General features: G+C 47.2%; 2 protein-coding genes across 6 annotated transcripts in view; both read left to right on the top strand.

Annotated features, from left to right (window-relative positions):
* Window positions 1-15,084, top strand: part of CCDC180 (coiled-coil domain containing 180) — a 31,843-nt gene extending 16,759 nt beyond the window's left edge. For 4 of the 5 annotated variants that reach the window (XM_050326281.1, XM_050326282.1, XM_050326280.1 and 1 more), the window contains 15 exons: window positions 54-170; window positions 585-683; window positions 1,032-1,145; window positions 1,793-1,992; window positions 2,738-2,808; window positions 3,559-3,646; window positions 4,558-4,632; window positions 5,570-5,636; window positions 5,822-5,963; window positions 6,379-6,539; window positions 7,254-7,391; window positions 8,319-8,430; window positions 8,674-8,779; window positions 9,677-9,815; window positions 11,170-11,789. In XM_050326281.1, the coding sequence (XP_050182238.1) occupies window positions 54-170; window positions 585-683; window positions 1,032-1,145; window positions 1,793-1,992; window positions 2,738-2,808; window positions 3,559-3,646; window positions 4,558-4,632; window positions 5,570-5,636; window positions 5,822-5,963; window positions 6,379-6,539; window positions 7,254-7,391; window positions 8,319-8,430; window positions 8,674-8,779; window positions 9,677-9,815; window positions 11,170-11,301 (1,761 nt within the window). In that variant the 3' untranslated portion in view covers window positions 11,302-11,789. Of the gene's footprint in view, window positions 1-53; window positions 171-584; window positions 684-1,031; window positions 1,146-1,792; window positions 1,993-2,737; window positions 2,809-3,558; window positions 3,647-4,557; window positions 4,633-5,569; window positions 5,637-5,821; window positions 5,964-6,378; window positions 6,540-7,253; window positions 7,392-8,318; window positions 8,431-8,673; window positions 8,780-9,676; window positions 9,816-11,169; window positions 11,790-15,048 lie in introns of those variants that run through there. The other variant, XR_007630143.1, reaches the window with a different exon arrangement.
* Window positions 15,085-15,243: 159 nt separating this feature from the next.
* LOC126645550 (zinc finger protein 629-like) lies at window positions 15,244-25,101 on the top strand (the record flags this gene model as incomplete). The annotated part of the gene is made up of 2 exons (XM_050326089.1): window positions 15,244-15,990; window positions 24,407-25,101. Coding segments are annotated over 2 exons (1,263 nt in total), but the record flags the coding sequence as incomplete, so codon positions are not given.
* Between the last annotated feature and the right edge of the window lie 526 nt (window positions 25,102-25,627).

The raw sequence follows: 25,627 nt of genomic DNA, 5'->3' as shown, positions 1-25,627 counted from the left end.
TTAAAAAGTGAAAAATTACCTAGTCCTGTCTCTTGTTTCTGGCATTCTTAAAGGCTACTGCACTTATCAAGCAGTCTGAAAAGAAATTTGCTGATGTCTCTGTGAGTCGAGCCTTTATGGAGAAGGTTCAGCGATCTTTGAGATGGCTACAACAGCAAATCAAATCAGAGGTACAAACAGAAACATCAGGACTTTCCTTAAACTCCATATAATAATTTTATTCTATTGAAGAGATTTTGGCTGAATTCAGAGTGGACAAACATTAAGTAACTTGTTGTGTTAATTCAAAACCTATTTTCTGGCACTGTCAGCTTAAAACTTTTATGTTTACTGCTGCAGCTGTGCTGGAACACTATGGCCCTGCAGCACATTGAGTATGTACATCTGAATTGACCAGCATTTTTGTGTGGTACAGTGAAGGGCATCAGGTGTTGCTTTTGTGAATTACTGTTTTCATCTTCTCCTCTGAGTACCAGGGACTTTTACCTGTTTTTTTTATCAGTGATTCTAGTGGTTTGAAGGTGGAGGCTCTGAAAATCCCCTGAATGGGGATTTTACTTCCCTACTATCTGCTTCTGCTTTAGGTAGCAAATTCCAATTTGCAGTCAGTGACATTGAAGTCTTACCTGGAGAAGCTCCAGCAGAAGAGACATGCTTGTGCTCATCCTGCTGCAGATAAAGAAGTAAGTTATAAACAGCACAAAATGGTATTTAATTTGAATTGTTAATAATTGTTATTAATTTGACTCACTGTGCATGATTGCATAAGCTAATATTTTTAAGGTAGACTTGTGTTTCTTCACATTTGGGGGGTAGGCAGAAACACAGAATTTTTGCTCAGGAAGGTCCCACACCTCTTTTCCTCTTTACCAGACCAAAACCTCAACCTCTATGAGATCTCATTACTTCCATTTCTGTGTACATAAGCTGGTGACAGAACAGAGGCTAATGATGTTTGCTAGAGTCAGCATGTTTGAAAAGGCCAAAATATCGAGTTTAATAAATACTATCTGTATTACCATATCTTTCAGGCTTCAGCTTCTGAAGAGTTGTATGATTTTGCTAAAGAGGTGTTGAAAGAGCTGAAAAAGAGAAGCCAGTATCTTGACTGCTTCTTAGAAAAAACAATGATCCCACATGCCAATGTAAGTATCAGCATTCTCTATATTTTATTTAATGTTGAGAGAATTTCTCAGCGTAGATGTTTTAAAAGTTTTTCAGAATCTGTGCTTTGAATTTTCAAATGAAAAAAGAATCTGCATTATGCCAAGCTGTCCAAGACACTAACATTAGGACGTTTTATTAAGAGGTTGAGTAAATCAGCAGTCAGCACCAAGTTTACAAAACACAGTGAGTTGCTCAGTTCTTGAGTTTGTTTTCAAGGCATAGCACTATTCACAGATACATATTTAATGGATTTCTTTAAATAATTAAAAAAAATTAAACATGTCCTGAAGAGATTTTGTTTTTATCAAATGGGTTGTGTTTTCATTCTTGCTTTTGTGGAAAGTCTGTCTTTATTTTGTAATCTCAGTGGATCATTGTTTTGAGAGTATACCTTTAAATACTGTTGATGATTATTTTGAGAACCTACGCTTAACTGCTGTGAAGTGTTTTAGAGTTGTAAAACTGTAACAACGTTGCTACTAGAATGACAGAAAAATTTATTTCAGCCTGTGAAGCAAAAGAGTGTCTGTTTGGAAGATCTGCTTTAGTAGTCAGTTACTGTGTGGAATGCTTTCACTAACTGCCTGCTACAGTCAAGAGGGCTTCATTTTTCTTCCCATTTCAGGAGGACTTTACCACTCTTGCCATGGATGGGATGTTACAAGATTCCATTGCTCCTGCTGTTCAAACGGAGAATCTCAGAGATAAGAGCAAAAGGACGGTAATGGGGCTGGATCCTGAAAAATTCCCGTTGTTAATTCCAAGCAAAATGGATACTTCAGCACTTCATGATTTGGCAATAAGTGTTATCCAAAATTTAGCTGGGTGAGTACTTGTTTGCCTAAAGGTATTTTTCTGTCCTTGTCTTAATTTATATTTTCTTTGCTCCATATATCACTTCTCTCCATGAGGCTCATGATACACTTCAAGGGGCTTCACAACAGTGCTTTAAAATTTATATTCAAGAAGCATATAAAGGTTTTCCTGAATTCATATTTTGCAGAATACCTAGTATATCCAGAACTATTGGATAGACTGTTAGTAGGTAGTACTACTACATACTTTCTGATCAGTCTGAATTTAAAAGTCATTCTAGCTGACACTGATTTCTTTTTAAAAACAAGATCTCTAACAGCAAAAGATATCCCCTTTTGAGTAATAAGTGACATCTATTTTATAGAACAATGATAAATTTTAGATGTAATGATTTAATTTTTACTTTAAAGGTGATCACCTCAAAAGGGGATTCCATGCTATATAGTCAACTGAAAACCATGCTTTGAAGAGTATGAAAAGTTTTTGATTTGCAAATAGTATTTTAATGCCGTTTTGCTTGTAGAAATTCCAAAATTTCAGGTAAAGAGTTAGTGAGTCCCATTAAAGTACTTCAATATACACTGCCGGTTGTAAAAGTAACCCTGACTATTAAATATGATCTCAGAAATTTAACCACACTTAGCTCATGGTAGGGATGGAGAACTTGCCAAGGTCTCTATATAATGTAGTATGTAGTATAGAACATAAACTAACGGGATATTCAGCAGCCCCTTATCTCCCTTTTTTGTTTTAGATTTGACCCGTCCAAACAATCTCCAGCCTTAAATCAAGAGGAAAATGATCACTCTCGTTCATTAGGACCAGGTGTGCCTGTATTTCTTTTAATATATTCTGTTCATCTAAACTGTAGTCCCTATCATTTTACTGCACAAGTCTAGCATGTTCCGGATCAGTGGCTTCCCCGCTAGTTCTGAGTGGTGCATTCCAGCTTTTTTCTTGGACATCTTTACTTTGCAATAGTAAGATGATTTTTGGCTCTTAAACCAATGAAAGCTGCAGAATGAGATAGTGTTATAAAGGGTATCTCTGTTTGTGATAGCAAAAGGGAAAAGTGATAAAGAATTGGAACAGAGGTCATGAAAATATGTAGGGAATCAGGGATACTTCTCAAAGTGTGTTATCAGCCACTTGAATGTGAGCACAGAGGTAATCCCAGGTGCTAACTATGCAGTGTTCTGATTTCCCCATCTCTCTTCTGCAGAGGTTGACTTCTCCAGCCATTTTCAAAGGTATTCTCTGTCTCTTCCAGATTTCAAAGTCCCTATCACAGCCAAGACTATGAATGTAGCCCGTTCATTCTCCTTATTCATGTTGTTCACATTCTCCTACCTTCACGTTGTTTTATATCTCCTCCTGTGTGTCCGTTTTCTGTGACATCCCCAGAACATAACCTTTATTGCTGTTACCACTTGTGGGTTACTTCAGTTACGATTGTTCCTGTAGTTGTGCCCTACGTATTGTAAGGAAAACAAGAACACAAAATTTATGTCCATATAAAAAATACTTCAATTGGCATTTATACAATATTCTTCATCTTTCCTTGTTAACTAAAAGCCATTCTTCCTCCAATAAAGAAGAAGGTATCCAACACAGCTCAGATCTCCAAGAAATCATCTTGGGATGAAATGAAGCCAAAAAAAAGGTGAGACCCCTGAAAGGAGGAATTCCACTTAAAATATTCCTATGCAGAAATTTAAGTAAACTTTGTGCCCTGCCTGTTCATTGAAAGATCTTAATGCTTTTTTGTAGGAACCTTTTTTCCATCTGTGATTGTCATTTGGGATCTCTGTTTATGTCCACATGATCAGCTTTGTTTTGTTGTTTGTTTTTTTTTTCCAGATTGTGGCTGGAAAAACATTTTTCTTTTTCTCCTTCATCTGCTACTGTTTTAGATTCTGAAGTTGTTGAACTACAGACTAACTCTTAAATCAATGTGGCTTAATTTTTGGGTGTGGCGTCTAAATAGTTTGTCTTCAGTGTAGTCCACAGATCAATGACATGAGCTACTGTAACAGTGAAAACAACAGAAAAGTTTAGAACAGCTGAGAGTTTAGAAGAGAATCCTGAGAATCTTTTTCTATCAAAAAATTATTTTCATATTGTGACTCAGGAATGGTATTCTGAATCTATTTAGTGTTCCCACTGAAACACTCCAAACTGTGCACCATTCACTCACTTCCCTCTCCTCCTCCCCTTGTGGTGGGCTGGCAAGGACAATGAGATAAGAAAACAAACGGCAACAATATGAATAACAAAGTATACAAGAAAGGCGAAGGATTCACAGGTGATGCTCACCACAAGGAAAGCCCCGACAATACCCCTTTCCCTGCCCCTGGCAATCACAGGAGGTGGTACAGAATAACCTCCAGGTCCTGGCCATGCCGCCTCCTGGCTACTGCAAAAATTAACCCTGTCCTGACCAGAACCAGGACACACATAATACTAGTTTTAGAGTTATATTTTTATGATTTTTTTCTTCAGTCCCTCCCCAATCATCAGCCAGAGAAGCAAAACACTTGTGGATAGTATCAAATTAATGTTTTCCCTTCCTAGCGAAAAGAAAAGCTCCAAATCCATTGTCAAGGACAAGAGATACCAATTATTTGAAAAGAAGCCTACAATGTCTGAGTAAGTCATGTATTTGCAGAAAAAGAAGTTAATCTGAAAAAACCCTCTGTCTAATCTATGTATGTATGTATGTATGTATGTATGTATGTATGTATCTATCTATCTATCTATCTATCTATCTATCATTGTGACCTATAGAGTTCACGATTGAATTTTGAGATATTCAGCCTTGATATTTATTGGTCAAAGTGCTTACAGAACAGTTCCTTTTTGTAACATCCTAATAATGAAAATAAAAGGTCATCTGTTTTATTCTGTTTAATGTCTGAAATGGGAGGTCTCATTGGAGCCCATTTTGCACATTTACAAAAAGGGGGTGGGGAATGTGAAATAGCCTGTCTTTCCATTATTTTCACATCTGAGAAGACCAATAAATCTTATATGCTACATTCTTGTAGTCAATATTCCATTGTTAGAAATAAACATGGAGTAAACAGGTCCCATTCCCCTTCTCTAGGAAAATTATATCTGGGCAGCTGTACTCTACAGAACTGACATATTTTGTATGTGCCATGCAAAGCTATTCAAATTAACGCTTAAGATGTTTAAGCACTTGTGAATTTTTTTCCCTATTGTGTTTTAAAATAATTCCAGTAAACAGCTAGACCCGCCTTCAAATATTTCTGGTTTATCTACAATGCATGGCCAGCTCTTAAGGTAAGTTAGGCACAGAAAGTTGGCTAGGATTGCTTTTTGATGTGGCAGTGCTCTCTAGTGATCATTTACAATAGCTCCAAGTCCTGACTGCTTCTGAAGAGAACCAGTGCTGATGTGGGGGAGGGATCTTAGGCATTCTGAATATTTGTTTTTGTATACTCTGAAAAATGTATTAAAATTAACCTCAATGTAATATTTGAATAACAGTGAATATTACCAATGTGATCATTTTACAGTGTGATAGTATTTAAATTTTTTTTAAAATTTTGTTGGTTTTCAGTACTTTTAAGGGGATTATTATGAATATTCTCTGGACGGGTAGCAAAACCTTGCTTGGCCTTGGTGAGGTAAGAAAACCTTGTGTTCTTACATCACTGTTGCTTTCATAGGTCCCCTTCTGTGTCAGAGAAATAATTTGATTCTTTTCAATATTTTTCAGACCATCCAAAAATTTCCCTTCCTTTTCCTGCTGTTACATACTTAGATGTGAGTCATTTGAATGCGTTTTCTGGTTTTTTGTGCTCTTCTGTAGGATTTTTATGGAGTAAAGACAGCTCAGATGGGAATACCTAAAGATCTTCCAGAGACTTTTGAAGATTGGGCAGAAATGCTCAGACAGAAACTATTGTCGTACAAAAGGCAGGCAGATGATTACTACCATTTCTGTCTTAGAGGTAAATTCATTCATTTAAGACTTTTAATTTCTTGTGTATGTAGTTTTTTGATATGTAAGCTGAAAACTGCAGTGGCCAAGAATTAGGTCTTTGTCTTAATCCATCACACTCAGTGGAAAAAACTCCAGTTGATTTTACTGGAACTTGAGCCAATATTCTTTTAAAGTATTCTCAACTACAAAAATCATAGCAGAAGGGTGCTTGAGTAAGTTGAAAGACCTGTATAGGTCATATCTTTAAGCAAGTGTATGTTTCTCAAAGCATTGGACCTAAGGAAAGGAATGGTAGAGAGAGAATCTCTGAGAGAAAATTCCAGGCTATTTGACCCTTGCAGTGTGTATTCAACTGGACTGAGTGGGGTTTTTTTCCTTGCAATTAATAGTTCTGTGTCACACCCCCTATTTTTTCCCAAAAGAATTCCAGGATCAGCTGAAGTGGTTTGAGGAGGAGCTCTCTTCTGTCTCCCAGTTGGCAGTGGATAGTCTTTTAAAAGAACATGAGCAGAAACTCAGCACTTCCACTGGTCAGATTCAGCACCTCTTCAACAGACAGCTGGAGGAGTGGGAGAAGGTGAAGGTATCTATCATGGATCTATTTGAATGCTTCCAGTGTAAGCAATGCTAAATGCATCTGATGAAATTTTCTTTTTCTCATTCTTACTGTTTGCTTCATCAGTCCCTGCTGAGCTGAGGTGCAGTTTCTGTGTTTACAGTTAGTCTGGGTAATTCTCCTGGAAACTTTGTATTCCTTGAACTCAGTCCGTTTTCTCCCTTCTTCCAGCACTGGTCTGCCTTTTTCTTATCTTGTTAGCTCTGCCTGTAACCTTACACTTGGACTGTCAACTCTGCAAGGGCTGTGACCTTGTGGTAGGGCCATACAGGTCCCACTGTATGGGTGCACTCCTTTGTAGGAACTATGATATATGGATAATGAAATACTATTATTTACTATTATTCATAAAAGAGGCATGTTTTTTCCAGTAATGTCAGAACTCAGAACAGAATCATAATGGAGATCATGCAGAAGATGCTACAGTAATTTCAGGTTTTGTTGCTCTGAGTATGAAGTTAAATTTAGGAAAAAATTACAAATGTAGAGATATAAAAAGTATCTTCTTTACCACTTGGTAGGAGAGATGATTATTTACTGAAAACAAACCCTGAAATAGCTCTGTTTTCTTTGTCTTTCTGAATACTTTTATATAAAATGTTTTGCTTTTACTTCTTCCTTACTATGACTCAAAGTACATTATTTACTGAAGGCATTTCTTTCTTATGTATTTGCTTAAAGACTGTGCACCAGAGAAAATTACATTACTCCCTGGGACACCCAAACAACTCTCTTCAGCTGGAGGCTTTGTGCCAAAAGGAAATAAAAAGACAAAAAGCTCAAACTGATGGTGTTCATCTCAACACAAAGATGCTGCAGGTAATTGTAAAGCCCTTGCTTACTGTCAACTTAAATGTTGCATTTGGAAAGGAGAATGCATTTTGGGTACATTTTTCCTCCCCATCTAAAGGAAACTTGAAAACGTTTTCAGTTTGAGGCAATCCTGGTCATATATCATTTGACTTTTAAGTTTTGTATTATCAGCGTTAGATCAATATTGCCATGAGTACATATGCACTCATACATGTGTATAGATTTATTGTGGACCTGGCTGATCTTTCGGATCATTCATAGAGCATACTGGCTAAGAGCTTAACTGTAGGTAGGAGTGTTAGCTGCAGGGGTGACATCCTCTGGTTAATTCTCTTATTTGCAGACAACAGATGCCTGGAAGGGTTTTCTTCTCTGCGCATTTCATTAGTGCAAATAATTGACACTTTTCCACACAAGATTAAAAACTGGAATAAGCAGAATTTTTTTTTTTTTATTTTCTTCTCTCAGGAAACTTACTCCAAATTCTACACTGTCTGCACAGCATAGATATTTTTAATTCCAAAGTAACAGCTCCTTCTACTCATAACTCTGCATACAGACACAGAAACACAAATACCCTCTTTTAGGATAAGACCTGCCCAAAGCGCTTCCACCCAAAGTGCTCTTTGCTCTGGGAAGAAGGATGCATTTACAGACAGCTGTGTTTCTCAGGTTTAACACAAATATATAACTAATGGGTACCCATGCACAGAACTCTACAGTTTTGTGAACTTTAAACGATCAGGCAGTGTTAAGAATACTGCAGAGAGATGCTTTGAGACCCTTTTATGTGCAACTTCAAGCTTTGTTATGTGCACCTGCTGCAAAATGTCAAGGTTGGATACTTGTGTAGTTCTTTTGGAGCCAAATTAAAAGGACAGGAGATCAAATCATCAAAAGAATTTCTCTCACTTGTCTCCAATATGCTAACAGGACTGTGCTACTGAGTGTGCTCAGAGCTTTTTTTCTGCACTGGCTGCCCTCACTGAAAAGCTGCTCTTGGAATTAGATGAAACCATCACTGCTGGTGACATACAAGTAGCAGGTAAGTAAAGAAGAAATTGCTTGTTCAGGCCTTCTTTTCCTTTTCAAAGACTGCAGCAGACTGCCCCTAGGAAGAAGAGGCTTTTATATGCTGTAATATTTTAAATGGAAAGATTTGTATAATAAAGCACACAAAGCTATTTCTTGAAAGTGTAGAGTATCAAGCTGCATATAGTTACTCCAAAACAATCACGTTTCTGCCGTTGTTTTGCTTTTGCTGAGTAGATCTTCTGTTATCTCCCAGAAACTGAAATACCTAGAGAGAAGATGTCGACTTTAATCCATCGTAAGCAAGCTGGACTTCCTCTAGAAACCTCTAAAGTTCAACAGTTAATCAAACAAGGGAGGAGGTAATATTTGAAGATACTGAACACTGTTCTGTCTAATTTCTCTTCTCTAAATTGATAACAGGCACTGTCCTCATAGTTTTTTGCTGCACTTGATGAAGCTGCTGAACACTTACTGTAAGGCTCAGATACATGCAGGTACTCCAAAGATATCAGGCAGTGGAAGGATTTAGGAGAATTTATTTTCAAAAGTTAAGAACACTTAACATATCAGCACAAAACTGTACCGGGCCTAGGAAAAGACATGCCTCCTCTTCTTCTCAGGCTTTTTATTGTCCCCAGCACCCCCAGCCTTCAAATGTGTATGTGACAGCTTATCTTTTCTCATACCAGGAAGAGCTTCTCTGGAATGCAGAAAGAGAAGCGTTTAAAACTGTCACTGGGAAAGATGCCTCTTTCTGGGCAGGAAGGCTTTCTTAAATGAAAAATTTGGTAAAATCTTCTGGAAGGGTTTTCTACACTTACACTCTGCTCATCCTTCGTGATGTCATTGAACTAGTTATGGGGCAGTTTGGGTGGGTGGCGATTTTAAAGAAAGAATAGCAATGGATCCAAATAAAAGTGAGTTACATATTGTATTGCAAAACAATACAATGTCATGGCTATTACTATGCCACTTGCTAGCCACTAGTTATCAGTTCAGCACTTTCAGATCTATGAATATACTGTGTATTGTCATTCAGAAGATAGGAACTCAATACTGTGTAGACATCCTGAAGTTTTAAAAGAAAAGGTGGTTGTGCTAAACAAATTTTTAGTGTAAACCTTTTGTGGAGATTAAAAAAAAATAAAATTGATCCTTTGCACTTTAGCACAAGTAACAATAATTAGTATGATACATTCTCTTTTCTAAGTTTCTGTCTCTTGTGTTTTTTGGTTGGTTGGCTTGTTTTTTTAAAGAACTTGGCCAGGAATACCTAAGACTACTCTTCATGAAACTCCAGACTATGTTCTTTGCAGAGGAACTGCATCAGTTTCAACAGCTTGGACTACCCTGGGCCAACTTGCAGTGTTGGATGCAAGACAAGCTGCATACAAGGTGGGTCTGTGAGTGGGGCTGCTGCTGTTGGGAGGTAGTTTTTTTAAGAAGAAAATTACAGAATCTTATCTATGTGTAAGTTTTAACATACACAGTGTTTTCAGATTTTAAAGTGATATTATCCATGTGTAGAAGTCCTCTCATGTGTCCATTTCTTCGTGATATTGTCAGAAGCAGACAGGGTTGGTTTCTCAGGGAACCGTCTCATTCAGAGGTATGACATCACTTGTTGCAACAGAGAAGCATGGATAGTGTCAGAAACAGGGCACTGTATTCAACAGATCATAGTTACAAAAGCAGCTTCTGCTCCAATGCTGCTTCAGTGCTGCTTTCACTCACCTTTCTTTCTAAAGCCTACAGTTTAGCCTTAGATCACAACGGCTGATTTTTCAATAACAGGTAAAGGTCTATAAAATACTTCATACCTATCTTATATCCAGAATTATCACAAATCACTGTTTTCACCATAAAAATGATCACTCCTTCTTCACTGGGGCTGCTAGAAGAATGAACATGTTGCAGATATCTCTGACCCTCTGACTGGCACTGACGATCACTTGCAAAGCCGCAGTGCTTGTCAGTTAGAAGAATATTCTAATGTTAAATCATTTGGAAAGAAATGGTCAGTATTTATGCCTCTGACATGGATTAGTGAACTGAATTAACTTTTAAAAAATACATATTTTTAATAGGGAAATGTAAAATACAGTGTCGACAATGGCAAATGTCATCAAAACTATCAATTTGCATGAGTGTTTTATGTATCTGGTCCTGGAGCCCAAGCTCCTGGATGCAGAACAGCTTTGAAGGAACCTTTTATGTTGGATACAAAGGGTTGGATACATGTCACAGAAATATTTTCCTGCGTGTGTGTTGCATTAAAAATACAGTATTTTGTGTTTTGAAGCATGGACACTTTAATACAGGGCCTTTGAAGTTTTCATAGTAGACTACAAGTTTCTGTTTAGATGAAATACCTTTAGCAGCTTGGTAATAATTCAGGTCATCCTTCTGGGTTAAGAAGTTCCAGCAAGAGCCCAAGTGCATCCCATGTTGGAGATGCGTGCTTGGGTCTCGAGGGTAGGCAATGTTCTAATCTTGGGAGCTAATGGAAGTGAGATGAAGACCTTGCACTTCTGCAAAATTTAAATATTGCTGATAATTTAGTTCCAGAAGTCTTTAAAAGGAGCACAGAAGGGACACGGTGAATAATTAATTATTCATATATTGTCAAAGGTAGAAAATAAGTGGCCTCTATGCAGTCTTCTGGCACAGTGGATCAGGACCTGGATTTAGGCAAAGTAAATTTATATTTTGTCACTACCAATTTTGTCCTTAATTGTTTTTTCTACAGAAATACAAATGTAAGCTTGAGCAGCTGTTTGCCCAGATCAAAGAAGAAAGTGCAGCTCAGCTGCTGGCAATTCAGCGTTGGGAAGATTGGTGGGAACAATCCATCCAAAAGATAAAGCAGCTCTACCTCTGAGATCAGTCAATTCTTGCTGAATCTTTCTTTGTTGGTGTAAATTGACAAGTTTGTACTAATGTCATCAGTGTTACAGAGTTAGTCCAATACAGTTTTTTCTTTTATCCTACTAATCTGCTGCATTGAAAGAAGCTAATTTTTACCTTTTTGCATTGTGTTACCACTATTGTTTCCTCATATGTAATTTTAAGACAATTCATATACTCATCTTTACAATTTACATAATCTCTTGGTTTGGCTACAGTATCATCTGTTACTATTTGCTTATGAGTATTTGTGCACACAAATCCTTTGTGCAGGGGATCTTAATGCATATGTATTAGCTGAGTTTGTTTTGTTGCAATTTTGTTACTTTGAGTTGGTTTGGTCCGAAAACTTTGCAAGGCATGGATGAAAACTATCCCCAACCCTTGTATCAAGGCCTCTGTGCCCGAGCACCTCTGCATGGAGATCTCTGATTGGAGATGGCCAACCTGAAAAAGAAATACATTAGGTTGTCTTGGTTCAACAAGCCTTGCCTTGCCAAGCCTGCCTCTCCCATGGCTTTCCTTGCCACTCCTGCTTCTCCCATGTGTCGCTGACCATTACCCACCCCTTCTTTCATTGCCATCCCTTGCCTGCCCCTACCTTACCTTACCTTGCCTTGCCTTACCCCTCTCTTGCCTCTCCCTTGCTCTTCCTTTCCTTGCATTGCCTTCTTTACCCTTCCTTTGCCCCTCTCTTTCCTTCCCTTGTCTCTCTGCTGCCTTGCCCCTCTCTTGCACCTTCCATTCCCCTCTCTTGCCTTGCATTGACTTGCCCCTCCAGTGCCCCTCCCATGCCTCTCTTTTTCCCCTCCCTACCTTGGCTTTGCCCTGCCTTGCCTTGCCCCTCCAGTGCCCCTCCCATGCCTCTCTTTTTCCCCTCCCTACCTTGGCTTTGCCCTGCCTTGCCTTGCCCCTCCATTGCCTCTTCCCTTGCCTTGCCCTCCCATGCCTTGCCCCTCCCTTGTCCCTTCCCATTCTTTTCATTTTCTTGCCCCTGCCTTGCCCCTCTCTTTCCCCTCCTTTGACCCTCTGTGGCCTTGCAATGACTTGGCCCTCCTATGCTGCTCCATTGCCTTTCCCTTTCTGCTTCCTTGCTTTGGCCCTCCTTGCCCTTGCCTTGGCCCTTTCTTGCCTTGCTTTACCTTGCCTTGCCTTGCTCCTCTCTTTCCTCTCCCATGTTTTGCCCCTATCTTGGCCCTCCCACACCTTGCCCCTCCACTGCCTCTCTGTTGCCCCTCCCTTTCCTTGCCTTCCCTTGCTCCTCTCTTTCCCCTCCATTTCCGCTTTCTTGCCTTGTATTGACTTGCTCCTCCTATGCCCTTTCCTTCCCTCTCCCTTTTCCCTCCCTTGCCTTGCTTTTCCTTGCCTTGACTTGCTTTACCTTACTCCTCCTTTGCCTTACCCCTCCCTTGCCTTGCTTTGCCCCTGCCTTGTCTTGCCATACCTCACCTTGTGTCTTGCCTTGCCTTTCCTTTTCTTGCCTTTCCTCACCTTGCCTTTCCTCACCTTGCCTTGCCTTTCCTTGCTCCTCCCTTTCCTTATTTTGCCTTGCTTCTCCCTTGACCTTCCTTGCCTTGCCCCTCCTTGTGTTATGATCTAGTTGGTGAGAGGTGCCTCTGCCCAAATTAGGCTGCAAATGAGACCATGTGCCAAAGCCAGTAATACAAATCTTATTTAAGAGTAAATATGAGGTAGAGAGATAGAAAGAAATAGAAAAGAGTAGGAGGAGAGAGACAGAGGGAGACAGATCCTTCTTCACCCTGGGCTTCTTGGTGGTGGGGGTCCCAAGGATTATTCAAAACTTTTCACTATTTATACATTTTAGCAAACAAAGGAAGTAATGCTTATTGGCCACACAGTTCTCCTATTGGTTAAATGATTCCCTTGCTTCTAATGCTATTTAGTTGGCATGCTCAGGCTTCTGAGTCGATGGGTTTCTTGGGTTGGTGGTCACAATCTCCCCGTGGCGGAATTACCTTTTACCCAGTGGGAGCTGATTTCAGTGTAGTAGTTGAGACGGCTTTCCTAGTGTCCCATAAATTCTGCACTCCTTGTGTGCATTATCAGTGATCTCCTTCTCTCCCCAAGCTCCATCAGCTTGCCCCTAAGTCTGAGGCAACACTCGGATAACAGTACCACCTTTATTATTTCTTAGCTCACATTCCCACTGTGGGTGGCTTATCAATGGAGGTGTATTTGGGAGGCTTGAGTGGTCGTTAGCGGTTGCAGATGCCAGCTGTCCCATTACTCGGGGTCATCTTTGTTTGACCAATGATATGCATACGAGCACTTTGCAACAGTGGCAATTTGCAACAATTTTTTCTGGATGCATTACCCAGAACGTACTAACCAGATCTTGCCTCTGCCAGGTGTGGAGTTAGTGCCACCCTGTCACTCCATTCTGTGCTTATCTCATGGCAGAGTCCCTCGGTGGCCTTAACAGTGTTTGAGACAGGCAGCTGTACACTGTAAGTCCTTACACCTTGCCTGTCCTTTCTACTCCCTTGCCTTACCTTGCTCTTCCCTTGTCTTGCCCCTCCATTGTCTTGTCTCTCAGTTGTCTCGCCTTGGCCCTTCTTTGCCTTGTCTTGCTTTGCCTACCCTTGCCTTTCCTTGCCTACCCCTCCCATGCCTTCCCTTGCTTCTCCTACTTCTTCCTTGTGTTGCCTACTCTTGCCCACCCCTTCCTTTCATTGCCGTGCCTTGCCTGCCCCTCCCCATCTTTGTTTTGCCCTTCCCTTGCCTTGCCTTGTCCCTCTCTTGCCTTCCTTTGCCCGCCTCTCTTCTCTTGCATTACCTTACCTGTCTCTCCCTTTCTTTGCCGTGCTTTACCTACTGCTGCCTTGCTTTGCCTTGCATACATATCCCTTGCCTTGCCTACTGTCACAGGTTTACCTGTTCTAAAAAACCAGACAGGGAGTTTTTCTTTCCCTTGCATCACTGTAAGGGGATGATCGTTAGAACTGTTAGAACTGGGGAGCTGCGGTAAGCCTGGAGGGCTCGGGAGAGTTTAGCGGGGGGGTTCGAGGGTTCCCGAAGGGCGGAGCGCGGCGATTGAAACTCTCCCGGGGGAGGGGAGAAAGGGGGGGCTCTTCCAGCGATATGGCTTAAATGCACAGGCGCGCCGGCCATGAGGGAACTGCAACCCCCATGAGGCTTTGCGCAGCACCGCCATTCCTTCTGCAGCCACAGCGCCCCCTGCCGGCCCGGCGAACCGAGGGCAGGAAAGGGGGTGCTGGTGCCCCCCCCTTCGAGCCCCAGAGACCCCCAAAACTCATCACACAGAGACGCCATAGGGAGGGGGGGTCAGAGGGTCCCCTAAAGTCCAGTAATGGGGTTCAGAGGGTCCCCCAGCTCCCAGGGAAGGGGTCTTATGGGTGCCACCCGAAGTCTAGGGGGTCGATGTACCACATTCAGGTAATGGGGGCCCAGCGCCCCCAGTGTAGCCCAGTGACCTCCCACTGCCCCCCAGTATGGCAGGGACCCCAGAGAGGGGAGACCCCAAATACACACGGGACTCCCAGCAGCCCAAACAGGGGGACCCCCAGAATCCCAAAGTGGAGAGACCAGAGAGGAGGAGCTCCTGGCTGGGGATTTTTGGGCTGAATCTTGGTGTTTTGGAGGTTTTTATGGTCCCAGGATGCCCGGTGAGTTCTTGAGATGGACTTGGGCAGGAGGAACCCCCAAGGAAACGCACTCAGCCATTGTTTCCCCCCAGCAGGATTTGTCCTTCCCAAAGCTTGGGCAGATGGAGGAGGAGAAACCTGTGGGCCCCCCAGGCAGGTGAGGAGGAAGTCAGTGCCCCTTTGGCCCTGTCTTGTGGTGCCTGTGGGGGCCAAATCTGGGGGAGATGTCTTAGACCTTCCTTCTGGGCCGGAGGCAAATCCCCTGCCTGTCCTTCCTTCCTGCCCCAGACCCCGAGCTGAGGACGGAGAGCACGGAGGACAAATCCCCCCGGCAGAGCCTGGTGGGAGAGGCCGTTTTGAAGGGCTCCCCGGCGCAGGAAGGCAGCGGGGAGGAAAAGGCCCGGAGATGCCCCCGGAGGAGGGGCTGCAAAGCCAGCCCAGGGAGTTCTGAGGAGGAAAGACCCGTCCTGTGCCAGGAAGGCGGCCAGAGCTTGAGCCAGAGCTCTGAGCTGGTGGTCCCTGAGCAGCCTCCCAGCAGGGAGAAGCCCTTCAGGTGCTTGGAATGTGGGAAGAGCTTCAGGAAGAGTACCTGCCTCCTCAGGCACCAGCACATCCACACTGGGGAATGGCCCTACACATGTAGGGAATGTGGAAAGAGCTTCAGACACAGCTTCACCCTTATCCAACACCAGCACATCCACACTGGGGAACGGCCCTTTAAGTGTGGGGAATGTGGAAAGAGCTTCATGACTAGCTCCAACCTCCGCACCCACCAGCGCATCCACACTGGGGAACGGCCCTACAAGCGCTTGGAATGTGGGAAGAGGTTCCAGACCAGCTCCAGTCTCCTCAGGCATGAGCAGACACACACTATGGAGAGGCCCTTCCGCTGCACCGACTGCGGGAAGGGCTTCAAAGAGAACGACACCCTCGTCACCCACCGACACATTCACACTGGGGAGAGGCCCTTCAAGTGTGGGGAGTGTAGGAAGAAATTCACCCAGAGCTCCAACTTGACCAAACACCAGTGGACCCACCAATAAGGAAAGACCTACGAGTGCCCCAACTGCAGGAAGAGCTTCAGCCGCAACGGGATTAATGGACTCTGAGGGCAGTGACATTGGCCAGCTCCCTGTGCCCAGATGGCTCTGGTGAGGGAGCACTGCCATGGTGGGCACAGCATCCCAGAATGATGGAATACCAGAACAGTTTGGGTTGGAAGGGATCTTTCAAGGCCATCTAGTCCAGGGTCCCTGCCATGAGCAGGAACACCTTTCGCTAGACCAGGTTCCAAATGTCACTCTGAGTGGGGGCCATGGGCCAGTGCCCGCTGCCAGCAGCAGCAACCCGGGCAGGGCAAGGATCCCTCGCTGGGCTTTGGGCTCTCCAACGGCCCAGGGCAGTGCCCTGGGGATGGGAACCCAGAGTGCTTGGAGCTTCAAAGCCTTAAACATCAGCCCCTGCAGCTCCAAAACCTTCTCCCCACATGCTGCCTCCAGCAATTCCCAAGGCTCTCATGGCCAAGGGGGCATCCCTTGGGATTTGGCCTCCCTGCGGCCTGATCCCGGCTCTGGGCCCAGGAGTGCCTTTGGCTGCAGCAGGAAGGGCAGCAGGAGGTTTTCTGCCTGCTTTGGGGCAGCTGCAGGGGCCGCTCATGTCACCCCCCCTCTGTGCTGGGGACAGCTTTGCTCTTGGGGACACCGCTCTGCCCCAGCCCAGCAGCACCAGCAGTGCCCAGGGCCGGCACCTTCCCAAGGTGGGACCCCTCTGTGCACAGGGACCCCCAGCCCGGGGGGGCCGTGCCAGCACCCCCAGACAATGTAGTTACAGAAGGACAACAAAACAACAACACATTAAACCTCGATAAATAATGTATTTACATTATAAGAATCTTAAAAGGAACAATAGTGTTCTTTATAAAAGTAAGAATCTTCTTAATAAAAACAACTATCTTCTAAATAAAACATCTTCTTAATACAAAGACTATCTTCTTAAAAACACCTCCCTTCTTAAAAAAAAGTTCTTCTAAATAAAACCACAATCTTACTAAAAGACTATCTTCTTTATAAAAACAACTTCTTAATAAAAAATTAAATCTTCCTAATTAAAATCTATCTTCTTATTTTAAAAAATCTTTTTCTGAGAAAAACAATTATCTTCTCTTGAAAACAACTACCTTCTCTCTAAAAGGAACTATTTTCCTAAAGAATCAAAACCAGAAAATGTATGTAGAGAAAAACAGGAAACAAGGTGGAGAACATTTGTACAAGTGGTCTTCACCGGGAGGAGGGTGCACATCCTGCTGGGATTGATCACAAGATCCAGACTGCAGGCAGAGTCAGGACTGAAGGATGTCACAGGGAGCAGGTGGGGACACTCCACAGGGAGCAGGGTGAAGGGTGTTCCTCCAAAAAAAGTTGGTCAGGGCAGAGGGAGCGCTCGGAGCTGCTGACCCTTTGCTGGCAGCAGGGGAATGGCTGCGCTGTGCTCGTCGCTGGGCACTGGCACTTCCACATGGAACACGGGACAGCTCTGGCAGCTGGGATGTCACAGGAGCTGTGGGGCCACTCCACAGGGGGGGATGGGGATCATGGAATGATGGAATCCTTGAATGGACTGGCTTGGGAGGGACCCTACAAATCACCTTGTTCCAACCTGATCAGGTTGCTCAGGGCCCCGTCCAACCTGGCCTTGAATGTTCCCAGGGATGGGGCATCCACAGCCCCTCTGCACAGCCCCTGCCAGGGCCTCACCACCCTCACAGGAAACAATACAGCCCTAACATCCAATCTAACCCTCCTCTCTAGTAGTTTGAGCCCATTCCCCCTTGTCCTGTCACTGCAGTTCCTGACCAAGAGTCCCCCTCCGGCTTCCTTGGAGGCCCCTTCACCCACGGGAAGGTTTCTCCGAGGTCTCCACACAACCTTCTCTTCTCCAGGCTGGACAGCCCCAGCTTTCCCAGCCTGTCTGCAGAGGGGAGGTGCTCGAGTCCCCTGAGCCCCTTGGGGGCCTCCTCTGGCCTCGCTCCAACAGTTCCTGGCCTTGTTGTGTCAGGACCCCAGAGCTGGAGGCCGCACTGCAGGTGGGGTGTGCTGAGAGCAGAGCAGAGCGACAGAACCCCCCCTGCCCTGCTGCCCCCAGGGCTGGGGATGAGCCCAGGACAGGGGGGTTTCTGGGCTGAGAGGGCACGATCTGTGGGCCTGGATAACAATGGTAACCTGTGAGATGTCTTACACAAGGACAACAAAATGCCAACATATAAGGCATATATATAAAATTTATTTTTTATTATAAAAATTTTCTTTTAAAAACAGTATTGTTCTTTAAAAAAACAAGTCTTAATGACAATAATCTTCTTATTAAAAGCAACTATCTTCTAAATAAAAAACTATATTCTTATAAAAACCTATCTTCATAAAAAACCTATTTCAAAATAAAACAATTATTTTCTTTATAAAACCAACAATCTTATTAAAATACCAAAAATATAAAACATATGTACAAAACCAGGAACAACATTGTCCCAGTTTAAATGAGACAAGGGTCTTTTGCTGAGGATGAATTAGGAGGAAAAGACCCAAACTTCTCTTTCCAATTATAAATCCAAAATTAAGAGGCTCCGATTGAAGGAAAACAAATTATGGAAAAGGGAAAATAACAGCCCTTTATTAAAAGGTATGTGTGTATTAACAGGAACACGGGAAAAATAAAAAAAAACCCCAAGTGAAATAACTAAGTAATACTCCTATACCCACCAATAATCCCCTTTAAGAACAAAACCGATAAACCGGCAAAAAGAAAATAGTTCAATTTCTTGCACCCTTTGGTGCAGTTCCAACCACAGTCAGCAGGGGGCGCCGTCGGGTCACTGGAGATGCAAAATTTGTAATGTCCTGTACCATTCACCAGGTGGCGCTGTTGGGTCACTGAAGGTGTCAAAAACTTGTAGTGTCCTATTGTAGTCACCAGGTGGCGCTGTTGGATCACGGGAGGAGTAGAACTTGTAATGTCCAGTGCCCGTCACCAGGTGGCGCTGTTGGATCCTTGGCTGCCACCGGGAGGGGGGAAGGGGAAGACAACAGCAATAAAACAGAAAGTTCTCCCAATGGAAGAAAACTCACAAACTTCAGCTGATTAGGGTCCGTTGTAAACAGGGCTTGCAGTCAGCCGGAGGTGAGCCAAGAGCAGCAGCCAGAAACTCCCCTCCGACAGGAAAAAAAAAAAAAAAAAAGGAGCCCGGCAGTGTCTGCAGCCCGCAGCAGCCTCTCCCCCCGGCAGCGAGAGAGAGCCAGAGTCTCCTCCCCCCCCAGCCTCCACCCCCTTCCAGTCACACATCAGCCAACTCCCCCCTTCGTTGTCAGGGCAACTAATCTCCATCATTAAGGGCTTCTTTTGTTCAACTAATTGGCCCATCACAGAGCACACACACACGGCAGGAGGAAAGGAAAGAAAAATTCCTTGCTAAAGAATACGAACTATGACAAACATGTAAAACATATATCTAACGTGGCCCATTCCATGGCCGGCCTGTCCGTCGGTCCTGGAAGAAAAGCAAGGGCACGATCAGTGCAGTCGGGCCCTGCTGGGTGTTCCCTGTGCCCCCAGCCTGGCACACGCTGGGCACAGTGGGACTCTGGCACCAGGCCTGAGCCTGGCTGGGGATGGGAGCCGGGTCCCAGGCATTGGCACATGGTTTGTATGGCCCAAAGCAGGCGCAGGGCAGGCCGGGGGTGGGGGTTATGCCACCAGAATCCCGGGCACGGGGCACCGTGTCCCTGAGCGGGGCCACCCAGCCCAGCCCCAGCCTGGTGGCAGTGACCCCGTGTCCCTGGGGCAGGGCATGGCCAGGACGGGCCTGTCCTGCTTCTGGGGGTTTTCATCCCAGCACCATGTCCTCCTCCTCATCTTCCTGCTCAAGATCCATCTCCTCCTCTGTGTCCTCCTCCAGATCTGTCTCCATCTCTTCCTGCACATCCTCTTCCAGATCCATCTCCATCCTTTCCTCACTATCCAATCCCATATCAGATTTCCATCTCCTCTCCCGTGTCTCTCTCAGCTGCATCAGGAGGCACAATCTCAGAATGGGGTCCCTGTCCCACACCATCCCCACAGAGCTCCAGCCCCCCGGGCAGTCGAGGGGTGCCCACCTGCATGGAACGGCCCCGTACCTTCCTCAGGACAAGAGGGAGCATCCTGCTGGGATGGGGGACTGCTGGGGATTGAAGGGAGCAGGGCAGGACAGTGTGCTGGGAGCAGGAGGAAGGGTGGTCTCTGAGCAGGGGGAAGGGCTGTCTCAGAGCACAGCCAGGGTTGGTCAGGGCAGAGGCTGCACTGGGAGCTGCACAAAGGTGTGATGGCAGCAGGGGAATGGCTGCGCTGTGCTCGGTGCTGGGTGCTGGCCATTCCACATGGAACACGGGCACAGCTCTGGCAGCTGGGATGTCACAGGAGTTGTGGGGATGGGGACCAGAGAATGATGGAATCCTCTAATGATTTGCCTTGGAAGGGACCCTAAAAATCATCTCCTTCCAGCCTGAGCAACCTCCCACCACCCCAGATTGCTGAGGGCTCCGTCCAACCGGTCCTTCAACATTCCCAGGGATGGAGCCTCTCAGGCGCTGCCTGTGCCAGTCTCCTCCAGCCTCCCTGGAAGAAAACATCTCCCTCAGATCCAACCTAAATCGCCCTCCTTCAGTTCAAGCCGTGCCCCCTTGTCCTCTCCCCACAGGCCCTGCTGAACACTCTGTCCCAGCTTTCCTCTGGGCCCCTTCAGCTCCTGCCCGGCCACACTGAGGCCTCCCCGGGGCCTTCTCTTCTCCCGCCTCAGCAACCCCAACTCTGGCAGCCTTTCCTCAGGGCACAGGGGCTCCAGCCCTCGCAGCACCTCGCAGGCCTCCTCTGCACTCTCTCAGCAGCTCCATGTGCTGCCTGTGCTGAGCACTCAGTGCTGGAGGCTGCGATGAGCCCTGCAGGGGCTGCAGCTTCCTGGGGAACAGTGGGGAATGGGGGGTTACCCCTGCAGAGGAAGCAAACTCACTTTTGTGCTTAGAGAAAGGGAGGCAGATGCTGCTGGTTCTTTCTGGAGTGTGCAGGGACGTGTCAGGAGCAGGTCCTGTCTGTCCCTGTCCCAGTACACAGCCCAGAGCAGCTCCATGGGGTGCCTGGGCTGGGCCACAGGTCCATCCCCCAGCTCAGCTCAGAGATCCCTGTGTTCCAACAAGCACAGGTTCCAAAGCAAACCCTCAGAAGAGGCTCTCCTCATAAAGGCCATGTCCTCATAAACCCCATAAACGTTGCTGCCTAAAAGGCTGAAGAGGAAAAAAGACTCCAGGCCCAACGAGGCAGGAGGTCAGAGGAGCAGCAGAGGTTTCCATGAGCCTCCAGGCTCCAGGAATACAAACCCACCCACGTCCCTTCCAACGCAGGGGTTACAGTTTTTATAATGATTTCCACCCAATGGCCGTCCCGTCTCCTCCCCGGTTCTGCCCCGCTCTGCCCCAGGAACGCCCGTGGGGAATTGAGTCTGGGGGAGTTTGGAGCTTTGAGCCGCTGCAACTACAACTCCCGGCGTGCCCCACGCGGTAAAGGGGGCGGGACGGGGGCGCAGTGTTGGCTGCCGGGCAAAGATGGCGGAGGCGCTGGTGAGACCTGGCGGGGGCTGCGGCGGGGCTGGGGATGCGCTCGGGGGCTGCGGGGAGCGCGGCTGTGGGCGGGAAGGCTGCTCTCGGGGAGTCGCGGAAGGGATTTGGTGTCCTGAGGGCGCTCAGAGGGGAGGGTGAAGGTGCCTGAAGGGGTTTAGGAGGTACCTCAAAGGGCTGGGGGCCTCGGAACCCTCCCGGGGAAGGATGGGGGGAGGGGGAGGGGCCTGGTAAACGCCATGGCTGCACTGCGCAGGCGCCGGCGGAGTTTCCACGAAGGAACTTCAACTCCCATAAGGTTTCGCGCGGCGCCGCCATTGCCGCTCGTGCCACAGCGCCCCCTGTCGGCTGGGCGGACCGACTGCAGGGAAAGGGAATCTTAATGACCCCCCGAACCTCAGAGATCCCCAAAACTCAACACACAGAGACCCCACAGGGGGGGGATCCAGGGGGTCCCCAGAAGCCAATTAGTGGGGTTCAAGGGGTCTCCCAGCCCTCAGGGGAGGGGTCCTAGGGGTGCCACCCACAGTCTTGTGGGGGTGCCCCCCCAGTGTCCCCAGTATAGCCCAGTGACCTCCCAGTGGCTCTCAATATGGCCCAGTAACCCCCTCCCAGTGACCACGCAGTGTTTCCCAGTGATCTCCCACTACCCCTCACTATTGCCAATGATCCTGCAGTGAGAACCCAGTAACCCCCAGTAAGGCCCAGTAACCTCCCAGTGTCCCCCATGTGTCCTGGTAATCCCTCAGTAATCACCCAGTCACTCCCAGTGCCCTCCCAACATCCTTCAATAAACCCCCAGTTCCTCCCAGTGCCCCCTGGGTCCCCGCAATGTGTCCCAATATCTCCCAGTAATCACCCAGTGCCCCCCAAAGCCCCCCCCAAGTGTCCCCAATATGTCCCCAGAGGCCCTTGGGCTTTCTGTGAGTGTGGGGGAACGGGGACATTTTGGGGGTCAGAGGGTGCAGGCGGGCCTTCTGGGGGAAGATGGAGAGTTGTGGACATCAGGGATGGGGTTTGGGTACAGTGGGGAAGGGTTTGGGGACAGTGGAATGGGGGGTGTCAAGGGGGGAATTGGGGCCATGGGAAGGCCCTGGGGACACTAAAGACACTAGGGGGTTCTCGGGGTGCCAAGTGAGAAAGGTGCCAAGCAGGAAGGTCTTGGGGACACCAGGGAGGTCTCAGGACTCACCTGCTTGTGGTGCTGCCCCTCTTGTTCCCCCAGGCCCCAATAAGGCCCCTCAAATGTCCCCTAACCCCCATTTTTCCTTTAATCACCTCCCTCTCCAGGATGCCTTTTACCCCCCAATGCCCCCAAGACCCCCCAGATCCCAATCCACCCACCCCCCACCCCCCAAAGAGGGATCACCTGGCACCCTGGGACAGGAACACAGTGGGCTGGACTGGGGGCACTGGACTGTACTGGGAGATCCCTAATCCCCAAAGCCCTTCCCCTGGGCATCCGTGCCACGGTCTGGGAACCACGGCGGGGTCGGATCAAGGGGTGCACTTGATGATCTGGGAGGTCTTTTCCAAGCCGGTTGATTCTGGAATTCTCTGGTTGCCATTGCCAGGGCAGCACATGCTGGAGGCTCTGTCCAAAGGGATAGATGTGTCTGTGCAGACAGAGAGACAAGGTCAGTCTGCAAAGATGTGGGGTTAGAAAAGCAGGAGAAGTTGTGGGGTGGTTCTGGCAGGAGAAAGAAGCCCCCAGGCCAGTGCAAGCAGGCCCCCCTGGGCTTGCACATCATCTGCCCTCCCTGCAGGTTCCTGTGCTGGAGAGCAGGCCCTGAGAAGAAGTGGAAGGCAGAGGTGGTGCTGAGGCAGGAGAGCCCCGTGCTGGGGAAGAGGCTGAGCTGGGAGTGCCCAGCAGCGAGAAGGTGCTGTGTGCATGCCCTGTGTGCCAGGTGAGCTGGGGCTTTGCTGCAGAGCTGCGGGCACTGATTGGAGCGGCTGCAGCTGCTGAGCTGGTGGCACCCAGGAACACAAAGTGTGCCCAGCCACGGAGCCTGCAGGGAGAAGCAGGGACAGGGTCAGGGCCACTGTCAGCCCGGGGCTGGCTGGGCAGACACAGCAGGTTTGGGGTCCCCCTGGGAGCTGCCGAGGGTGGAGGGCGGAGCGGGCGATGCCGGAGCTGGGGGACCCCCAGCAGGCTGGAGGGGGGAGCATGGAGAGGGAGGAGCCCCAGGACCCCCGGGAGCCTGAAACGGGGGGAGCGGAGAAGGGGAAGCCTGGAGACTGGGGACCCCTGGGATCCCCAGGACAACGAGGTGGAGAACCTGGAGAGGGGGAATGTCTGGGAAGGTGACACCCCAAAGATGAGAGTCAAAGGAGAAGGGACCCTTGGGACCCCCAACACTCCAAGTATCCCTAAGTTTGGAGACCCCCAAATCCCAGAGCTGAGAGACCAGAGAGGGGAAACACCTGGGAGAGTTTTTTTGGCATGAATCTTCATATTTTTAGGATGATCCTGAACTTTTTGTAATGTGAGGAGAGGTGTCCATCCCACTATTTCTGAGGGATTTTTTTCCTGAATGTTGGTGGTTTGGGTTTTTTTTGGGCTGAATCGTGATATTTTGGAGGTTTTTATGGTTTCAGGATGCCCCATGAGTTCTAGAGATGGACTTGGGCAGGAGGAACCCCCAAATCAACGCGCTCAGCCCTTGTTTCCCCCCAGCAGGATTTGTCCTTCCCAAAGCTTGGGTGGATGGAGGAGGAGGCTGAAAGGAAGAGGAAGTTGCCGTGGGCCCCCCAGGCAGATCAGGAGGAAGTCAGTGCCCCTTTGGCCCTGTCGTGTCGTGTATCTATTGAGCAGCCTCCCAGCAGGGACAAGCCCTTCAGGTGCTTGGAATGTGGGAAGCGCTTCAGCTGCAACTTCAACCTGATCCGACACCAGCACGTCCACACTGGGGCACGACCCTACACGTGTAGGGAATGTGGGAAGAGCTTCTGTGACAGCTCCTCCCTGATCAAACACCAGCACATCCACACTGGGGAAAGACCCTTCAAGTGTGGGGAGTGTGGGAAGAGCTTCAGTGACAGTTCCACCCTCCGCACCCACCAGCTCATCCACACTGGGGAACGGCCCTACAAGTGCTTGGAATGTGGGAAGAGGTTTCAGACCAGCTCAACTCTCCTCCTGCACCAGCGGGCACACACAGGGGAGAGGCCCTTCCGCTGCACCGACTGCGGGAAGGGCTTCAACCTGAACTCCGCCCTCATCAAACACCGGCGCATCCACACATGGGAGAGGCCCTACAAGTGTGGGGAGTGTGGGAAGAGCTTCACCCAGAGCTCTGACTTGACCAGACACCAACAGACCCACCGGTAAGAGAAGCCCTTCGAGTGCCCCGACTGCAGGAAGAGCTTTGACCACTGCTCTCACCCCAAGTGACCCCCCTGATGGTGAGGCAACCCCTGGAGTCCAGTGACTGTCAGTCCATCTCTTTCTACCAGAAAGGGCCAGTCCCCTTTGCCAGGGAAAGGTTCTGCCAACACAACCCTTCTTGGGGGGTGTGTGGAGATTCCTGCCTTGGCTGGGACCCCCCAAGGTCAATGCTGGAGGTTGAGGGCAGAGATCTCCCCACGAGCATTGTTCTGGGGGAGTTCAATCCATCTCTAATTAATAATTCTTGCTTGAGTGGAATTGCTTCAACAATTGCTTTAGTGTAGAACACTGTCCTATCTTATGCTGTCCTACTGGTAGTTTTAGTGTTTCTATTGTGCAGTAAATAATTCTGATGAAGATCTTTTGTCTGATCATTTGTAACCCTAAATAATTAATTTCTTTCAATAGATCTGATTTGCCATGATTAAAACCTGGGGGACAAAAGTGGTTCAGTCCCACCTCTGTAATTCCTCTAAACTGTTGACATAACACAGCGGCCCCCACCACCCCACAGTAATTTGGGAGCTCAGGGGCACCACCCCCCTTTCCCAGGCCCCCTGTGCCCAAAGACCCCCACGGGACCATCAGACCTGCCAGACCATACCCTTTTCCACCCTTCTCCCTGTTCCTCCCACTTTTCCATGGTCC

The sequence above is a fragment of the Myiozetetes cayanensis genome, unplaced genomic scaffold (genome assembly GCF_022539395.1).
Source record: "Myiozetetes cayanensis isolate MyiCay16 unplaced genomic scaffold, myiCay2020 scf31, whole genome shotgun sequence".
In the NCBI taxonomy this organism is placed as follows: Eukaryota; Metazoa; Chordata; class Aves; order Passeriformes; family Tyrannidae; genus Myiozetetes; species Myiozetetes cayanensis.
Note: the sequence above shows the minus strand (reverse complement) of the source record. Positions and strands in the feature narration are given on the sequence as shown.